The 19,526-nt window shown below is 40.8% G+C and overlaps 4 protein-coding genes across 5 annotated transcripts in view; 2 read left to right on the top strand and 2 right to left on the bottom strand.

Moving 5' to 3' along the window:
- The first annotated feature begins 1,290 nt into the window (after window positions 1–1,290).
- ormdl1 (ORMDL sphingolipid biosynthesis regulator 1) lies at window positions 1,291–5,481 on the top strand. 2 transcript variants are annotated; one of them, XM_048239769.1, is made up of 5 exons: window positions 1,306–1,407; window positions 2,145–2,241; window positions 2,999–3,182; window positions 3,918–4,069; window positions 4,262–5,481. In XM_048239769.1, the coding sequence occupies exons 3-5, from the start codon at window positions 3,009–3,011 to the stop codon at window positions 4,395–4,397; spliced, it is 462 nt and encodes a 153-aa protein (XP_048095726.1). In that variant the 5' UTR covers window positions 1,306–1,407; window positions 2,145–2,241; window positions 2,999–3,008; the 3' UTR covers window positions 4,398–5,481. The 2 variants fall into 2 exon arrangements, with proteins under 2 accessions (XP_048095724.1, XP_048095726.1); XM_048239767.1 differs by lacking the exon at window positions 2,145–2,241 and having other exon boundaries at window positions 1,291–1,407.
- A 79-nt stretch (window positions 5,482–5,560) lies between these two features.
- Window positions 5,561–7,243, bottom strand: adat3 (adenosine deaminase tRNA specific 3). The gene is made up of 2 exons (XM_048239765.1): window positions 7,034–7,243; window positions 5,561–6,834 (listed from the first exon to the last, which is right to left on the bottom strand). Exon 2 carries the CDS (start codon window positions 6,781–6,783, stop codon window positions 5,710–5,712), a length of 1,074 nt encoding a protein of 357 aa, XP_048095722.1. The 5' UTR covers window positions 6,784–6,834; window positions 7,034–7,243; the 3' UTR covers window positions 5,561–5,709.
- Window positions 7,244–7,329: 86 nt separating this feature from the next.
- Window positions 7,330–10,107, top strand: osgepl1 (O-sialoglycoprotein endopeptidase-like 1). The gene is made up of 7 exons (XM_048239763.1): window positions 7,330–7,803; window positions 7,882–8,269; window positions 8,355–8,559; window positions 8,665–8,816; window positions 9,451–9,581; window positions 9,673–9,744; window positions 9,940–10,107. Exons 1-7 carry the CDS (start codon window positions 7,574–7,576, stop codon window positions 10,031–10,033), a joined length of 1,272 nt encoding a protein of 423 aa, XP_048095720.1. The 5' UTR covers window positions 7,330–7,573; the 3' UTR covers window positions 10,034–10,107.
- ankar (ankyrin and armadillo repeat containing) overlaps window positions 10,078–19,526 on the bottom strand; it is a 15,418-nt gene continuing 5,969 nt past the window's right edge. Inside the window, exons 12-23 of the mRNA XM_048239761.1 lie at window positions 18,185–18,353; window positions 17,613–17,854; window positions 14,625–14,778; window positions 13,088–13,249; window positions 12,632–12,738; window positions 12,427–12,549; window positions 11,781–11,939; window positions 11,574–11,691; window positions 11,068–11,177; window positions 10,749–10,945; window positions 10,598–10,644; window positions 10,078–10,445 (exon numbers count right to left, since the gene is read on the bottom strand). Of these exons, the coding sequence (XP_048095718.1) occupies window positions 10,222–10,445; window positions 10,598–10,644; window positions 10,749–10,945; window positions 11,068–11,177; window positions 11,574–11,691; window positions 11,781–11,939; window positions 12,427–12,549; window positions 12,632–12,738; window positions 13,088–13,249; window positions 14,625–14,778; window positions 17,613–17,854; window positions 18,185–18,353 (1,812 nt within the window). The 3' untranslated portion in view covers window positions 10,078–10,221. The remainder of the gene's footprint in view (window positions 10,446–10,597; window positions 10,645–10,748; window positions 10,946–11,067; window positions 11,178–11,573; window positions 11,692–11,780; window positions 11,940–12,426; window positions 12,550–12,631; window positions 12,739–13,087; window positions 13,250–14,624; window positions 14,779–17,612; window positions 17,855–18,184; window positions 18,354–19,526) is intronic.

Below are 19,526 nucleotides of genomic sequence, written 5' to 3'. Positions count from 1 at the left end.
CCAAAAACTCAATATAAATTTAATAATATCCCCAAAATGGTAAATTTTTGAGTCTACACTTTTGGCTAAGCTATGTTTTTTTCCTATTAAAAACATTTTGACAAATGTTAATTGATATAAGAAAACAAGATAGTTCCATAAAGGTGATGGATTTACAAAATATACTATTTTATCACACTTTATCAGGTTTGGTTGACAGCATAAGATACCATGGTGATATAGCGACACTAAAACAGATCCACTTTCATGTCACAGCATAGCCTGGCTTTGAGCGCAACATACCTCGCTAACCCACTAATCGAGATTCGTAGTACACCCCCTGAGCTCATGCAAGTCAGAAAGAGGAAGATTCCATTGGGGAAAGGTTCCAATGGGCGCTGGCATAGAAGCAAAGAGGGGGAGTGAGGGTGTGATTGTAAAAGTGTGTTTGACTTTTATTTTAAACTTGCCCTGTCTCAATTAACCGGATGTTAGCAGTGGATTATTGACGCAAACGTTAAGGTGAGGACATTCTCTGGTGAGGTGGATTTTTTGGTAGCCGTGAGCTCAATAACAACCTATTTAAAAATATTGAATACATTTTCAATTGTGAGTTAATTGAAAATGAGTTAATTTTGTTGTTATGTGTATTATTTCAAACATTTGAATTGAACAAAGGGGCCATGTGAATTGGTTACATCATTACGTGACTCCCTGAACCCACTATATTTTGAATATTGATTTATATCTAGAGAGACAGCACTTTAAATAAAATATTTGGTAGGAAAGCATCTATGTGATTGACCTGTCCTGTATGGTTTATTGAAGCACAAATTGCATTTACAACATTTATGAATTTGTCTAATAATTAAAACTTAATATATGGAATGTTTTTGTGACATATGAAATTAAATATGAAATAGCCTAAATAAATAAAAGTTTAAATAAATAAATAAAATATGAAATACAAAAAGCAAAGTAGCCTATAGAGTACAATGTTTAGGTCCGTGTAGTGATAGCCTACTCATATAATTAGATATGTAGGCCTATTTTACAAGCGTTTTGAAATGTATTATTTATTTTTATCATTAATAAGTAGCCTACTGTGATAGCCTATTCATTTCTCAGGATTGGGGGCGATTAACCACACATTCACATAGTTTTAGGCCTAGCCTACTTTCATTTGTGGGGCACCTTTCTTTCGACATTATCCTTAAATGACACCTTTAATTTGAAACAGTACCGGAAGAGTCATTTCTTAGGGAGCTTGATTTTGTGCGCTTCACCTCCTCAACAAAATATAGCGAGCTAGCTGTTGTGTGTGTGATCAGACAACAACAGCTGAAACGGGGAGTGGGAAGGTTAGCCTTCGCAGTGCAGTACAGCTAGCTAGCTGCGTTTCAAAACATATTTGTAAGAAGGTACATTGTAAGTATGCTGTTAACGTTGCATATATTTAAGGAGTGTCATTGATGTTGAGCTTGCTAGATGTTTGCTTTCAATTTTTCACCATGACCTACATTTTACATCAGCGTGAATTCCAATATCAACTGGTGGTGTTGTTTCAGTACTTCGCCGTTGTGCTAACTCGCTGGATTTAGCTGGCTTCGCTAGCTTGCAGGCAGAGAGTAGTGTAGCTTGCGGCTTATCTGCTGTAATGCTAGCTTGTTGTCAAACAAGCGGTTCGTGTTTTATGCAGAAACACATTTATGTCAGTCAGCGACAATGTAATCATATTTTGGTATCTGTTCTACTGAGCATGCTTCTTTGGAGAGAAGACAAAACAGTCTTTAGTATGCAACGTACACGTAGGCTAATGAAGGTAGAGCCAGCAGCAAGCTAACGTTAGCTTGCATTGAAAAAGGTTGTCATTTAGAACGTCAGGGCTATTTCAGACTGTGGGAACTCTCCCGTTATTTACAAGTCTAACGTTACTAACTTAATATTTTCATTTTCTTGCTGAAGGTTAGGTTAGGTTCTTGATTAGGGTTAGGGTACTGGTGAATATAGCTGCATAGCAGTGAATGTAGGATTTCCCCTGGGTTATTATTTATTTTAAATGTAACTATTGTATCATCTTACTTTGATCTCAGACTGGGCAAATGAAGGCTACATGAAAATGTCTGTTAAATAATTCCTAACAATGCATTACGAACTGTCAACAGTGTTTAACATACGAACGCGTGATTGCCTTGAGTTATGAATACTTAAATAGACTGCTTTTTAAGGAGCTGCTCTACTTGACAGTCTGTCCGCAACCTGGTTAAGTTGATCATTGCCGTTAAAATGGATAACATTAATATTATTATAATTATTATTTTTTTCGGTCATCGTATGTGTTTTGAGTGTTTTTGTGCTTGAGTTGTTTCCAGAAAGTTTTGAGCTTCTGATTGTTTAGTTGTGTGAGTCCGACTAAGCCATTACGTGTTTATCTGGTTGCAGCCTACCTGGTCCAAAAAACAATCAAATATACTTTCGCATACTTTCAGGGAGACGGTGCATTCAACTGTATGTTGAGACAACTGTATAAAATAACCTTGAACTTTGAATCTTAACATCTCACATAAGTTATCAGCTACAAATCAGCTGCGCTACCTTGCAGGCCATATCTTGTGGATTACCTCGTTGGTTTTCATAATGCGCTTGAATGGATTTGTTACGTTTCCAAGTTGCGAACATTTGCAGCTGTAGGCCTGATCAAGCTTTTCGAAACCCAGCACTCTGGATAGTGGGATTTTGAAATGTCTAAATGTTTCTAGTCAAGGTGTTTAAATGAATAACACTATTGTGTGGTCTAAGCACATCTTATGCATGCTTAATGTTTTAAGACTCACAATAAACAAGAACTGTTGAACGACTAAATAGGCATATCTTGGCTAGTAGAGTAGTGATGCTGCAGTCATTGCCCCTTGTCTAGCTGTGCAGATTGCTTAATACTGGTGGTGATAGTATCTTGTTATTATCAGAAGTATGACTAATGTTTCTTTTTGTCTGTCTTGTTCTCTCTTCTCTCCCTCAGAAAAAACAAAATGAATGTTGGCGTAGCCCACAGTGAAGTAAACCCCAACACTCGAGTTATGAACAGTCGAGGCATTTGGTTAACATACGCTCTTGGTGTCGGAATGCTTCACATTGTCCTGCTAAGCATTCCTTTCTTCAGTGTTCCTGTTGTGTGGACACTCACAAATGTTATACACAATTTTGTAAGTGTTTGATAAAAGAGGTTTACAATATTTGACCCTTTTGCTTTGTTAGGCATTTTTTCCCCTTCTTTCCGGTATTCTTTAGCAGTGTTGTCTTGTGCTGCCAGGCAAAAGATTTTTCTGCTGGCTGTTTAGCCTTTGTCATCTTCATTGTGAGCTCACCTAAAGCACACTGGTGTTGAAACAATTGGAGCTTCCTTAGCACATGCCTGCCTCATTGTTGAGCTTACAGTCCCCCAGAATAAAGAACGAGGTCACTGACATGATGTCATTTACTAAGTTAAAGCAATTTAACTGCCACCTGGTGGAAGTCATATTGCTGCAACTGAGTGATAAGGAAACTTTTTGAAAAGCCCTCATTATCTGCTGCCAGTATATTGCATACTGCCTGGACCAATTGTTGACCACCACTATCCATTTAGCACATGCAGACATTTTTTCCCCCCAGGGAGCAAGTCAATTTAGCATGTGCAGCATTTTGCAAGGAATGACTGAATGGCACCCTCTCTCAACAGCTGATAACTGAATTAAAGGGGAATATCCCTCCAAACAATCCCTCCATGTTTTACTATGGGACATTTCCTTATGGCAGACATACTCGGTCACCATAAGCAGTGGCCCTAGATGCACATGAACCTGATTTGTAGCATAATGAAATTCAATTCTTTGTTAATAGCTCTGGCATGCTGAAAGACTGATGTGTGTGTATGTTGGTGCTCTCTGTGCTTTTCATAGGGAATGTACGTGTTCATGCATGCGGTGAAAGGTACCCCGTTCGAGACCCCCGACCAGGGCAAAGCCAGGCTCTTAACACACTGGGAACAGCTAGACTACGGTGTTCAGTTCACATCATCTAGGAAGTTCTTCACTATCTCGCCCATCATTTTGTAAGTGTTGTTGGTGTAGCTTCAGAATGCTGTGTTCTGTATGCTCTTAATTGAAACCCATATTATACACAGTTAAAGATTTTTTATTTTTTTATTTATTTATTTTTTTAATTCCCACATGTAATCTTACAATATAAAATGTCTTTCACGTGTTATAGTAATTGGCCATTCTTCGTCCCTCCTTTCTACTAGATACTTTCTCGCCAGCTTCTACACAAAATACGACCCCACGCACTTCATCGTAAACACCGCCTCACTTCTGAGTGTACTTATCCCGAAGCTTCCCCAGCTACATGGTGTCCGAATCTTTGGAATCAACAAGTATTAAGCAAGGAACCCTGGAGAGTTGCATCTCTGACCCGACTCTCAGCCACAAGCTATAGCTGCATACTGTGGGGCGGTGAAATAGGTAAACCTTTGTACTGCGGTGGTGTATACTTAGCAGTTTTGTACTGTCTGTTGCAATTGTCCCTTTCATTACTTGGATACATCGGGAAGAACTATAACAGGGATATGGACAGAGGAGAATGCCATGAGCATTACTAACTTAAGTAAAAAAAAATGTTTTGGTCCTCGTGGATCTGGGCTGGCCCAGGATTCAGAGTTTATGACTGGTGACTGTTTTTTTTTTTTTTTTTTTTAGTTTTGTTTTCCTTTATGTTGCTGTCAAACCTTGCTTAATAGCCCTCTCTGCACAGTGGGGAAAGAAACGTTTTTGTTTCAGTGTAACATTTCTGGATGTGTTCTTAAACTAAGCCACGAAAAACTATCAAACCTACCTTTTTTTTTTTTTTTTTTAAATTGTTTGTTTCACAAGGACGGGAACCTGTGGTTCATAACGAAGTATGACTCTCTACCATGAGGTTTGACTCTCCTCTACGGTGGACTGTCAGTGAAATGTGTGTTTTTGCATGATATCCTTGTTAAAATGAATCATTTGTCTTTGTTCAATCAAGTGAGCAGCATTATTGTGTATATATATTTTTTCTACATTTCATGTTTTGATTCTTAATCACAAAGATGATTAACAAGGATGAAGTGTTTACTTAAAAGGTCTGAGGTATGTTTATGTACTTATATTCATTTAACTGTTTAGAACTTCATAAATTTACTCTGGATGTTGTTACCCAGGCAGCTAGTCATTCTTGGCCTCAGCGCAACCATGGTATACTTGGGGCTCTGAATGCCCTTGTATGTGACATAATTTAAAATAATTCTGCCCTTAAGTGGGTCTTGTCTCACTCATTCTAGTTGTTTGGATAACAGGAAGCGTCTGTTGAGGCACAGTAATGAACGGAGCTTCACAGCCTTGCATTATTTGCCATGTGATAAGGAGCAAGTTAACAATTGTGTTTTTAAATGTCTGGACATATTGTATAGCAATTCAAATAAACAAACTTGTTAAAAGTAAATTACACAATGTTAAGTGTTAAAGATTTAATAAGGCATAAAGGCAATGTTGAAGATCTAAATGGTCCATTGTTGATGTTAAAAAAAAATAACCCTCATACTTGGGTTATAAGGTTTGGTACACAGTGTATTAGTATTGGAAGTATCAACTCTTTTCATTGTGTTCTGTTCTTAAGTCATTGATCACCTTGAGTCACATTAAAACAGTCATTTAAAAACAAAGATTCCTATCAATTAAACTCTTCTGCGAGGTGTTCACAAAGATGCTGTGCGACTCCCCGGTACACCTCAAAGTGGTGATTCAGCTCTTTCTGCGCATGGATCTTGTACCTCGTCCCCAATGCACCATCCCGAGAGGTCGTCCCATAGAACACACGGCCGATCCTGGAGTGAAGCAAGGCCATGGCGCACATGACGCATGGCTCTCGGGTCACGTACAGGTCGTACCCGGTGCATATATATGGCTGACCCCTCTGCTCTGGGACTGACCCATCAGCTGGCCCCTGAGCAACTGAGTCTGAGGCGTCTTCTCCTAGTTGTCCATCAGGGACTGTGAACTGACAGGCTGGGAATGGATCAAAGTTATGGGCCCCTCCACCTTGTCCATGTGCCACTAGGTCAATACAGACCATCACGGCATGATGCAGAGGGTGACTGCCCCGGGTGCAATCGTGAGCCGTGGCCAGTATTTGGTCAGATGCTGGATCCACCATCACAGCCCCCACTGGGACCATGCCCCGTTCCTGACCCGCTTTAGCAGCTCTGATGGCGGCCATCATGTACTTATGCATCTTGGCCTTTTGGGCGGCAGTGAAGAGTTGTCCTCTAAGGGCAGCTGTGATCTGCTTATCCTCGTGGAACGATGTGGGCCAGTGTGCACTGGCTCTCTCAAACTGGGGTCGCGTCAAAGGAGCACTGGATGGTATTTTCACAATGAAAGGTTCCCCCAGTCCACTGCTGTCGAATGACTCGGAGAACAACAAGGAGGCCAGAGACCCTTCCTTGGAGTTTTTAACATCTGGTGGAGCATCGTCAACCAGACATACAATGACTTCGAGAGGATGTGGATGCTTGTCACTCTTGCATGCTCTTACCCTTTTGATATGCTGGAGATCTGAGAGTGGGTAGGTCGTGGTGAGATTTTTGATGAGGCGTGATGTCGCTTTTTTGTCGATAATTGGTGCTGCGAATGCCTCCACTAACTTGATGTCGTGGGACTGTTCATCAGAAAGCACGGGATGAACCTCCCACGAATCGACACCCTCATCCATACCTTTTCTGCGTTTGGGCTGCGGCGACTCCATTCTGTAGTGGTACTACTAACATGACAGAGTTGCCATTTTTCAAAACCTTACCTACAGCAGGTGGGGGGGAGCAAAATAAGGTAACACTTATTCACCGTATGAAATGTGAGTTACTGACCAGCTGTCAGGGGTTAGTCAGTTCAAAGCGAGCTTAGGGCTACGTGAACTTTGCAATTAATAGCATGTGTAAAGCCATTACTAGGCTTCTATAAAGTGAAAACTGGAGTATTGTGGATATTGTATCACTCACCTTATTAAGCCCAGTGGACAACTTCAGTGCAAAAGTAGTTTTATTACGCATGACAAACCATCCCTAAACGTATTTCAAAGGCATGCTGCTGCCAGAGCTGCTTAAATTAGTGTAACCATTCTTGCCCCCTTAGAAACACACGCGTAAATACATAGTTCCCCAGACAGTAGCTCTTACCGGTCACTGGGTATATCATAGACTGTAGCTTATTTTTTCACAATTACTTAATTATGTATAATGAGACATTTCTGCTATTTTCAGACACGGCATTTTCATATTACTGCAACGGGAGTTTACTTCGACAGCTAATGTTTCTTAGTCGGAATTATTTTTATGTTACTCCAGAGCTAGAACAGCGGGCGACAGAAAGCAGAAGACACTGAATACACAAATGGCGACAACAAATGCAGCCATTATCGATTAATTTTGTTGTGATTGTGTTGAGTGAATTGATCATGCTAAGATAAAATTGTATCAAGCAATAATATTAACCTTTTCGATAACTGCGGTACCAACGAGCCCACATGTGTATGAGGTCACATGCACTGCACTGCACTGCAGAGAATGTTTTTATTGAAGGGGCTAAAGCCCAATGCTTGTAGGCCTATACTCAGTCATGTTGTCAAAAGAGGGACATATTGCAGACAAGCATCATCCAGGCTAGTTCTAGGCATCGAGACCAGCTGCGACGACACAGGGGCAGCTGTGGTGGATGAGACTGGTTTGATTCTGGGGGAATCACTGCACTGTCAAAAAGTGGTCCATCTGCAGTAAGTGCTTAATACAAGTCTGATTTGCTCTCTAAGTATGATCCGTGATAACTCATTCATGTGTTTTGATGTTCGTAGAACGGGTGGGATCATACCAGCAGTTGCCCAGCGACTCCACAGGGAGAATATATCCAGAGTTGTTCAGGAGGCGATAGACAGGAGTGGCATCTCCCCAAGTGAACTTTCAGCCGTCGCGACCACTGTAAAGCCAGGCCTGTCTCTAAGCTTAGGAATTGGCTTGGATTTCAGTCTGGCCTTCGTAAAGCAGCACCAAAAGCCCTTCATCCCCATCCATCACATGGAGGCCCATGCTCTCACTGTGAGGATGCTGGAGCCTGTTGAATTTCCTTTCCTGGTCCTTCTCATCTCAGGGGGTCATGCCCTTTTGGCTCTAGCCAGGGGTATTGAGGACTTCCTTCTCTTAGGGCAATCCACAGATGAAGCACCTGGGGATACCTTAGATAAGGTGAACACAAAAGGGCTGCTATCATCATTATCATTTGACTATTTTTTCATTAAACAATCATTTTAATGTGATCTTCAATTGACAGGTAGCACGGAGACTGCACTTAAAAAATCATCCAGAGTGTTCCACAATGAGTGGGGGTCAAGCAATTGAATACTTAGCCAAACAAGGCAACCGACACAATTTCTTGTTCAAGACACCCATGGGACAGGTCTTTGACTGCAATTTCTCTTTTGCTGGTCTACGGAACCAAGTGTCAATGGTCATAGACAGGAAAGAACTTGAAGAGGGTATGAAAATATTTTCTCAGAAAAATATGTGCCACAAAAATGCAGGACTTTCAAATTGAGTTGTGTATAAGCTGTTTTTTTCCCCCTAACTGCTCTCTTCTGTAGGAGTGAAGTCAGGAGACCAACTACTGTCATGTGTTAATGACATTGCTGCTGGCACACAGCACACAGTGGCCTCCCACATTGCTAAACGGACACTTCGGGCTATCCTGTTCTGCAAAGCTAGAGGCCTTTTACCTCAACACAATCCCACTCTGGTGTGTATTCAAAGTGATCATTAACTTAAGCCACAGAGTGATAGGCTTAAAGTCAGGTTATGGTAGGTACTTCATAACTACACTACCATTCAAAAGTTCATGTTTCACAGGAACCATTACCATGACCATTTAACACCACCAAATCATTCATTAATACAGTGTGGACATCATTAATGTTGTAAATGGGTGTAGAAGGAAATGGGTTATTTTTAATTGGCATAAGTGGACAGAGGCCCATTATCAGTAACCACCCATTCTACATTCCAATAGCATATCCTGTTTACTAATCCAAGTTTTTCAGAAGCCTTTTGCAATCATGTTAGCACAGCTGAAAACTGCTCCCCTGATTAAAGAAGTCTTTAGATGAGTTGAGGATCTGGAGTAACAGCCATTGGGCCATTGGGACTAAACACACAAAATGGCCAGAATCAAAGAATTCTCTTCTGAAATGTGTCAGTCTATTCTTGCTATTTTGCAGACACTTTTGTCCAAAGCAACTTACAGAATATGAACATGACATATGTTCATATGTTTATAGAAATGTTATATGCTTATATCCCATGTAAAGAAATGGCACTATCCTGTACAGCAGTGCTACGATGCTCTTTGTTGTTAAATTCTGTGTCCTGTGTAGGTTGTGTCAGGAGGGGTGGCGAGTAACTCGTACATCAGGGAGACTCTGAAACTTCTCACAGACGCCACAGGGCTGCACTTGCTTTGCCCCCCATCCAAGTTTTGCACTGACAACGGAGTCATGGTCGCATGGTGAGCACTTCAAAGAAGCTATTAACATACTGTATGGGGTTGGATGTGTTGTGTTGCTGTTCAGCTAAACTCATATCTATCTGTTGTACAGGAATGGAGTTGAAAAGCTAAGGGAGGGAAGAGGCATTCTGCCCTGTACAGAGGTGGTCCGCTATGAACCAAAGTAAGTCAGCAAGCCTGAACAAGGCTTTTTGAACAGTCTCGATTGTAGAAGATCAATTAATTTGACCAGTAAATGATTTGTAGACAACCAATTTATTTGACCAGTAATTGATTTGTAGACGATCAATGTATCTGACCAGTAATTGATTTGTAGACGATCAAATAATAATAATCAAGTAATTGATTTGCATTTCAGGGCTCCTCTCGGTATTGACATCACAGCAGAGGTGAAGGATGCTGCCATTAGACTCCCCCCTTTAAAACTGAAAGTAAAAAAACTGACTTTTTGACAAGGTTATTATGTACAAAATGTATTTTTAATTTTGGAAGGAATAAAAATACTATCTTTGCTATTTATTCAAAACTTTCATGTTTCAGTGTCATCTGACCATATTTTCACATGGATGTGGAGATGTCTCAGCTTTTCTAGTCTTAGGTCTCATAGTCATCAGTTCTGTGATGTTCTTAATGGTTCAAATTATGGTTCTTCATGCAGCTCTGAGTAGTAGAGGAGTTGTTGGCGCGCCTCGTCCTGCGGGGGTCTCTCGTGGGTGAACCGTGAGCCGTGTGAAGTGCCTGCTCTGACGGTGGCTGGTCGGCTCTTCGCCCTGTGGAGCTGAAGCACTGGGGCAGACTTGGTCCTCTCAAAGCGAGTCTTAGACTCCGACAGACCAGTTGTGTCACTCATCCGTTTGGACATACCTTGTGGAAAGGGGGGGAAAAACACAGCAAATCATATGCACTTCATTATACGGCTTATCAGTTATTTTGTTGCACTTAAAGGTAATTTAGGGTTTGCATTTATTTGTGCCAAGTAAATATAGAACCATTAGATAGCAAAGCAATAAACGTACCTGTCGCACTTCGTTGAAGTACAGGCGGACCTCCATTTATCTCCAAGCTATATAATATAGTAGGGAAAATAAATGTCTTAGGCTAGTTTACATTGAAAGAGTAACGTTAATGGGTAGGCCTCCATAAAAAAATGTTAGTCATGTGAATCACCTTAGAGAAGGAAGGCCAACGATTTTCTGTCTTCTGAACTCATCAGTGAAGACTGATGATATTTTGGCGTCTTCACTGAGGTGCTGAGTCAGCAGGTCATACGTAGACGGAGTGTTCCGGCATTCCACCAGCAGCAGACGGTGAGCGTGACGGTTGAAGGTGAGGTACCCAAGTGCAGTCGCACACGCAGTGCGCACCTATGAAATATTTAACATATTCCTGACATTCCTTAAAACACTGTTGAACAAGGCAGCAGTAGACAGCAAGATGAACAGATAAGTGCTGTCAGACTGTCTGTAGTATTAGGAGGAGCGCTCACCTCTTCCTCTGGTGAGTTAAGATGAGCTGAGAGGTGGACCACGGACCCCATAGTGACAATGGCGTCTGGGATACCGGCTCTGGTGTGAGCCAGGCTGGCTAGCAATTCAGCTACAGGAGAGAAAGGGCAAGCAAGGTCACTACAGGAGATGACAGTGACCGTAAGCAATGGTGGAAGTTCTTGGTAACTTATTTCAACCATGTTTTTCATTTGAAAACAAATTTCATTCGTTTACAAACAAGATGACTGGCAGAACTGGATGCCATTGGATTGTACATGGGCCATACTTAAATATTTAGTTGGAGAATACAAAGCCCTGATGGGTCTCTGAGAAAGCTAACCAAGTTGCTTCAACATGCTATTGCAAATTGCATTTTGCCAGCAATACTAAGAGGGACTCATGCCAAATACATGTCAGGCATAATCAGGCTGTAGCAAACTTAACATATGAAAAGCATGTTATTGTGTTTTAAATGACAGCAGCACATAGCATAACTTTTTTTTACCTGTTAAGACAACGGTATCAGGACTGTGTGACTGGAGCAGCTCAGAGAGGATTGTTACACCTCTGGCAGACAGAGTCACATGGTCTGTGTCTGTTATCACCTTAGCCAGCACAACTGTCTGGCAAAGTGACAGAAACAGATTGGCTGATGAGAGACGTGAAGTGATTCAGAACACTGATCAGGTTTGAATACAAGCTCTGTAGGTACCTGAAATGCTGCTTTGGCTCTTTCAGTTTCATTATCTGACTCCAAGAAGGATTCATAAATTGCTATGGAAACTCCTCCAGTCTTCAGTATGGATGTTTGCTGGGATGTGTTGTTGTATGCAAAGAGAGATAAGGCATAGCCAGCCTCCAGGCAGATGTTCTGTTGGAGTAGGAAATACCAAAGACCAGTTAAAGCTGCTCTAAGCGATGTTATGCAGTTTCTAAGCTAAAACATTTTTGTCACATACAGCAAGCACCACCTCACCACCCGCAAAAATGCGGTCTCTGTGGATAGCCCAGGCTCCAAAAAACGGCAACAAAAACAACTTGGTCCAGCCTGGACCATAGAAACATAACAAACTGTTCCAGCCAATCACCTGGCCGAGATCTTGTACGTTTAGGAGAGTTTCAATTTACTTGGGGGGAGAGCGAGCTAGCGCTCTGTTTTGTTTGAACATCAACAGAAGTGACGTTAACCAACATCGCTTAGAGCACCTTTAAATAACAGCTGAGATTTAAATGACATGAAAAACACATCAGTGTCAGTTCTAATACAGACAAATACAGACATTCAATAACACCAACATGTAGACAGACATCAACAGTGACTGACAGTGACCCCAACCAGGTAGAGGGGCAAAGGTCACCTTGTGAGGTAATTGCAGGAGATCCAGGATGATTTCATATGAGAATTCCTCTTGCTCCCAAAACACTGCTTGGAGATCTGGGTTTCCCAGCAATACACAAGCTAGAGTCTGGGCAACTTGAACCTGAAAGAGTCCAAAAGGGTGAGAAAACGGCACACAACAACCTGTTCAGAGCATTGTGAAAAAAAAGAGATTAGTTGATTACCTTGACATGCAGGGACTCATGGGTCTTCAACAGTTCCAAAAGAGTAGGAATAGCTTTCTCTTCATAGATGATTCCCTGAGAGGTTGTATTGTTTGTATGGGCTACACCTACAGAAAGCAAAAAAGCAGAGAAAGAAAGTTCATAACTGAAGTGAAGTTTGAGACCAAGTGCCACAAACCAAACAGCTATTACCCCACCACACCACATTTACAGACTGAGGGCCCTAATTTATTTGTGCAGTCTGTCAGCAAGCAAAGTTCTTGTGCATGAAATCCAGCCATTGTGTGGAATATGGGAGCATTGAGCTGACTCATCAATATGTGTGCTTCAATGTCTTGCCCATGATGTTTAACTAGCAAATAGATTTTGTACAGTTATTCAATTAGCTAGTCAGACATAAGACGTTACACTTTGCCCATCATTCAAATTAGGGCCCTTAGTGTTGAGAGGGCGTACCGATGCATAGACTGGCCAAGGCGTTGATGACGCTGAGGAGGGTCCTCTCTTTGGTGCGGGTCCCCCGGAGCAGACGTACGAGAGGGGGCACCACGTTCTCCTTCAGCAGGCCATTCTGGTGGGCAGAGCAGTCGTGACTCAGGGCAATGACCGCTTGGCAACCTGAAACACCAACACAATACACAGAGTCCATTAACAGTGTTGAAGAGTGCAATACTAAGTGAGAGAAGGGGGATCATCAAGCTACATTGAAAGTTTTAGAGAACCTGGGGGATATATTAATATATTACCGGTAATACCTTATAATTAATCTACATTTAAGAAAAGTTCTTTGTTCATTTACTTTTTTATGAGAGTTTCACAGTGTTCACAGCAGAAAACATGAAATCCTGAGGGAAGGAAGTCATGCACTTGAATTGCAATTGCAATGCTGGTGCAAGAAATGCAGTGCAATGGTGGTGCAAAAAACCGCCTGATGTGTAAACCAGGGTAAGAACATACCACTTTATACCCACTGGAATCAAAGAGAACTCTGTGAAGAGTATCTGTGTATATATTTGGTGCAGGGGGCCGGTGGGACTAAGTTCGGAATGGCACCCAGGCTAGAGATATACCTCTGATCTACCAGGGCTGTACAGTGCTACATATTTTTAGCACATGCTACCAACATATCAATCTGTGCTATGGATGACTTAGCACCGGTGGCACCTTATTTAAAATGTTCTCTAGAGTGTAGCCAGACGAGGTGTTTGTAATGATGTACCGATGCTAGACATGTTATAGATTGTGCTACAAAGCTATCAGCCTCTATAGCACCAGTGCTATGAGCGAAAAAATGTAAAGTGCAGCCCTGTCTACAAGAAATGATGAAGAGTCGATCTTATCAGATATATGCTTTGCAGAAAACCCATACAGGCGTCAGTATTTCTGTCTGCATGCCTTCCGCTGTGGTGAGTCCAGCAAACAGGTGCAGTTTACAGTCACAGAATACCAGCTGGCGAGTAAAACCCTCAGTCAGCGCCTTCATGTCTAACCTGGAGGTGACTGTTACCGCTGTGGTTTGGGGGGAAACCAGGGGAGCAGTGTGACCTAATGTGCTTTCTTCAGCTTGTGAACTGAGAGAATGAAGAAGTGTTTCAAAGACGCAATGAGTGATTTCAGCTATAGGCAGGAAAAGATCTTGAATTGACCAATCAACAACCAAGCAGTGTTTATGTTTACTTGTTCCTATTGACATTAAATGGATTTCAATCAGCCTACACACATGTTCTCAGGCATTCAACAGGCATCTTGGAATGAAACCTACTGGCCAGTGTACGGAAGCTCTGTCTGATATGCAGTCTGATTTGTATTAAGCATAGAATAAACAATAATGAATGTGAATTACTTTTGTTAGTTTCATATTATTTCATAGAAAAATTGAGGGTTCTTCCTTTCTCGTAGAAGAGTACCAGGTCATCAAATTTGGCAACAACTGCATTTATTTTCCTTTATGCATGTACAGAAAGCCAAGCGGTTAGGTTAAAGAGCAACATACCAACATACTGCATCCTATCAGAGGAGGACAGAAGCAGGTCCAGGATGTAGTGGTAGCCGATGCTCTCGGCCATCTGTTTCTGCTGCCGCAGCGTCTGTCCAGCCAAGGCCCACAGAGACACGGCTCCCTGCTCTCGGATGTCCACCTGAAACACCTGAGCACAAACGCAGGGCTGCTGATGGTGAACACATTTACACAATTCATGTAATTGAAGTAACGTGAGATTAAAAAAGCAATTGACAGTTTTCCAAAGGGTAAAGCACCAGGAATGGATGGATTGCCAATTAATTTTTATTCAACGTTCTGGCCTCATATAAGTTTAATTTTTCTGGAAGTCTACCACAATCAATGTATCAGACTATTTTTAATGTAATACCAAAGCCAGGTAAAGAATGTAATACTCCTTCAGATTTCAGACCTATAAGCTTGATAAATTGTGATAATAAAATCATTACAAAGATCCTGAATAACAGAATGGCTAAAGTACTCCCATCTATTATCCAGTACAACCAAACAGGATTTATACAAGGTAGGAATTTAAAAACAAATGTTAGAACATGTGTATCAATATCACAATTTGCTAAAAAAGAAAAAATAGATCTAACATTAATGGCTGTAGATGCTGAAAAGGCATTTGATCGCCTTGAATGGAGTTACCTATATGAAGTATTACATGCATATGACTTTCCACAGGAAATAATCCAAATAATTCAAGCGATCTATAAGGCACCAACAGCATATGTCTACTCTAATGGGATCCTATCGGAGGCCATCCAAATTACGAGAGGAACAAGACAGGGATGTCCACTATCACCAACACTGTTTGCCCTAGCCATTGAACCATTGGCCCAGAAGATTCGGAATTCAGAAGAGGTAACTGGCATATGGATAGGTGGTGAGTGTTACAAACTTAACTTGTATGCAGATGACCTTATGTTGTATCTCACTAAAATTGAAACATCTATCCCACATTGTAAAACAATTTTCTAAAGTTTCTGGTTATAAAATGAACATGGGGAAAACTGAACTTTTATCAATAACAGAACCTTTGTCCAAGAGTAAAGAGTCTTTTAAGGAGTTCAAATGGCAAAAAGGAAGGATTAAGTACCTAGGATGCTATATAAGCCCTGATAAAACAATACTGTATAAGGATAACTATGTTGCTCTAATTAAAGATCTTAAAATAAATTTGGATAAGTGGGCAAATCTGCCAATAAACCTAATCGGTAGAATACATTTGATTAAAATGATATGGTTACCCAAATTTTTGTTTACCTTCCAGACAGTATCAGTGATACCACCAAAGAACTTTTTTAAGATGGTTAACAGACTGTTTAGCTCGTTTATTTGGTCAAACAAATCCCACCGATTAAGTTGGAAACTTCTTCAGAACTCTAGAAGTGAGGGAGGTCTTAATTTCCCAAACATTGAACTGTATTACTACTCAGCCCAAGCTTTTTACATCAACTCTGTTATTAATAGATCAGAGGAAGATCCCTGGATAAAAATAGAAGATTACCAACTCAAGCCGGACAATTTATTTTTAGCTATGTTTACAAAACGTAAAATCAGTAGTTGTAATTAACAGTACACTAGGGGCATGGAAGAAGATTAAAAATATTATAGGAGTGCATATTAGTCTCCCTAGGAATACACACCTGTGGAACAATCCATCTATCACTATTCAAAGCTTAAAACTAGAATGGCAATCATGGATTAATAGAGGAATAAGTACTATCTCTGACATTATATCCCAAAACAAAATGCTGACTTTTGAACAGCTCAAAAATAAATTTAACTCAACACATAATGAAATATTTAGATATCTACAATTGAAAAATTGGATATCACAGAATGTTGAGCTAAATTATAATACTGAATCAACAACATTAGAGAAGCTTTTTATGAAAATTGGAGAGAAAAAGAAACTAATTGGTAAAGTTTATAAATGTTTGATTGAGTCACAGGTGGATAATTACTCATTTAAAAATATATATGATGCTTGGAATAAGGACCATAATATCACAGATACACATACAAAATGGAAGGAAGGACTAAACCTAACCAATAATATTACCATCAATGAAAACCTGAGGCTTATACAATATAAGCTCATGACAAGAATATATTACACAAAATCTAAAATACATAAATTTGCCCCATCATCCTCTGTGTGTGAAATGTGGCTCTCATGTGGACACTCTTATACATGCCTTCTGGGAATGTAAGAAAAGTAAACAGGGTTGGCTAGAAATTCAAAAGTTGTTGACTGAAACCTGCAAAATTGAGTGCAAATTAACACCTTCACTAAGTATTTTGCAGAGAACAGATAATCTGAAGTATCCAATAGGATGGCAGATTCTTTTTTCCTCCTTGGTTTATAAGAAAATCATTTTGAAACATTGGAAAGACACACAGGCCCCATCCATGCAGGCATGGAAGGGATTGATTAAATATTATTTAAGTATAGAAAAAGCAATGTGTGAGGACAGAAATAAAATAGAACAATTTAATAGAGTATGGCAGGACATTTATGAATCTTTATAATCAAATGTTGGGCAAGTTATAAAGACTACACGGGAGAACTTCATGGAGAACAATGTGTGAGTGTTGGGGTGCTAGTGCGACCAGGTGTGTGTGTGTGTGTGTGTGTGTGTGTGTGTGTGTGTGTGTGTGTGTGTGTGTGTGTGTGTGTGTGTGTGTGTGTGTGTGTGCTAGGGCATCCAGCAGGTATATAGGTGTGTATGGAGTAGGAATGGGTATAGGTGTCCTAGGTATATATAGGTGCATGGGTGTATGAGTAACAGAATGTGAATACCATGCCTGAGTAGGATTGTAAATTGATAATAGTTAATATGTCTGTACTGGTATAAGCAATTTCTGTTACATGTATGAAATCAAATAAATATAATTATAAAAAAAAAAAACACACGCGGGTTAAGTAAGACACGCACGTACAGGATAAGCTTAAGCTACAGGATAAGTCACCTTCAAGAGTCGCAGGAGGTGTTTGGTGGCAGACGTTTTCAAAAAGCGAGTCTGTATTGCGGCGTTGTGGTCAGCTATGGCCTCTAATGCTCTGGCAGCCTTGACCTGGGCAGGCATCCTGCGACTGCGTAGGATCCGCACCAGAGGGCTCACCGCTCCGGCCGAGCAGATGTCCTCCTGGTTCTCCCGGTGGCCAAGGGCCAGTTCCGCTAAAGCCAGACACGCTTCCTCCTGCAGGGCTTCTGTGGGCGACCAGGCAGGGTTTGCGAGATGGTCAGCAAGGTTTCTGCTCTTCCCTATTCCATCCACCTCTTTTTAAGCATTGACTGACTGATTGATTGATTGATTGATTGATTTTAATTTGCTATAATGAGTTGAAGCAGATTTAATTTTCTGATTCTATCAATGCTAAAACATAACAATTATTCTAAAATTCTACATTATACAAGCACTTACTGTACCTACATACAATTACTAAGATAGGTGCATTAAGAACAAATAGCTACACAACTACAGTACATATGATTTAATAGAATTAACATTTAAAAGTGAATTAGGAGGTTTACAAATACCAGAATTGACCATCAGGAACTCCACCAGATGGGGAATCCCCCCAGACTGTGCCACAGCACTCTGGCTGGCAGGGCTGCCCACACACAGGGTCCGTAGACATCGCACGGTATTCACCAGCACGTCCTGCAGGCTGGAGCTCAGCAGCTTCACCAGGAGGGTAATCCCACCCTAGAGAGAGAGACAGACAGAGAGAGAGAGGCAGAGAGAGAGAGAGAGAGAAAAGAGAGAGATTAAAGACCTTTCCTCACATGACACCCCCTGTTAACTATTATTACAACCAGGGATGTGTTGGAGTAAACGCAAGTAAACGCAGTTTACCCACCTCTGAAATTTCAGAAATAGAGTTTATCCACCTCTTATTAGAGGTTATCCACCTCTCAAAAGAGTTTATTCACCAATTGCAACTTTTAACATTAAAAAATCACACTGTTTTATTCATATTTACAATATGTACACTCATCAACACTCTAGGAACCATTTAATACCACTGATATTGTTATAAACATTGGACAGTAACCTCCACCATCATCAAACATGTTCTAAATGCCTTTTTAAAAAATATGATACTGCATGGTGCAGTCCACCTTACCGTGATCACAGAATTCATAGTTTACCCACCTTTTATTTTACCACTACACCCCTGATTACAACAGTGTAATTTCTACAACTTCAGGGGTAGGAATTGAAGGTCCTGTGTAAACACATACAGTAACTTCAAGGCATTCATTTGGTACATACCCCCAGTGCAAAGACAGAAGCAAAGCTGTGTGATAGGATCTTAACATTTTTGCCCAACAGTCACTGAATTTTGGCTAATCCATTTGTCTCTTTTTATGTCTCTTGAGTGCAGCATTTTTTCCCTACCCCATCTGTAAATGTTTTGGCAGCACTCATGAAATGGCACTTATACACTTATCAGTTCCCACTCTGGGCTCAAGTGAAGCGGTAAGTCAAGGAAGCCGCATGATTGACCCAAATTTTTTATATTCCTTGCCTTAATACTCTAGCCCTAGGGAATGTTAATGTAAATATAAATCCAGGATGGGCAATCCTATCCACACAGACCCTGTGTGACTGCATCTATTCATTCACATTCTGTTCGTGCAGCTACCTGTAAAAACTTGCCCCTATGCCATCCAGAAGCAGATAAGACTGAGCACTGCTGATGTAAACAGCAAACCTGGATGGAGCTCCATAGCTCATCTACAAAGGATTCATACCGGCAAGTCACTTACTTGTCTAAACTAGACCAATTGAGACTACATGATTTATCCAGCCTTTTTGCTTTTTAATTGCAATAGTACAATAGAGATTGCCAGGAAATGAGTCAGAAAGAGAGGT

The sequence above is a fragment of the Alosa alosa genome, chromosome 3, assembly GCF_017589495.1.
Source record: "Alosa alosa isolate M-15738 ecotype Scorff River chromosome 3, AALO_Geno_1.1, whole genome shotgun sequence".
Taxonomy (NCBI): domain Eukaryota; kingdom Metazoa; phylum Chordata; class Actinopteri; order Clupeiformes; family Clupeidae; genus Alosa; species Alosa alosa.
The sequence above is the reverse complement of the archived record's forward strand: the minus strand, read 5'-3'. Positions and strand labels throughout refer to the sequence as shown.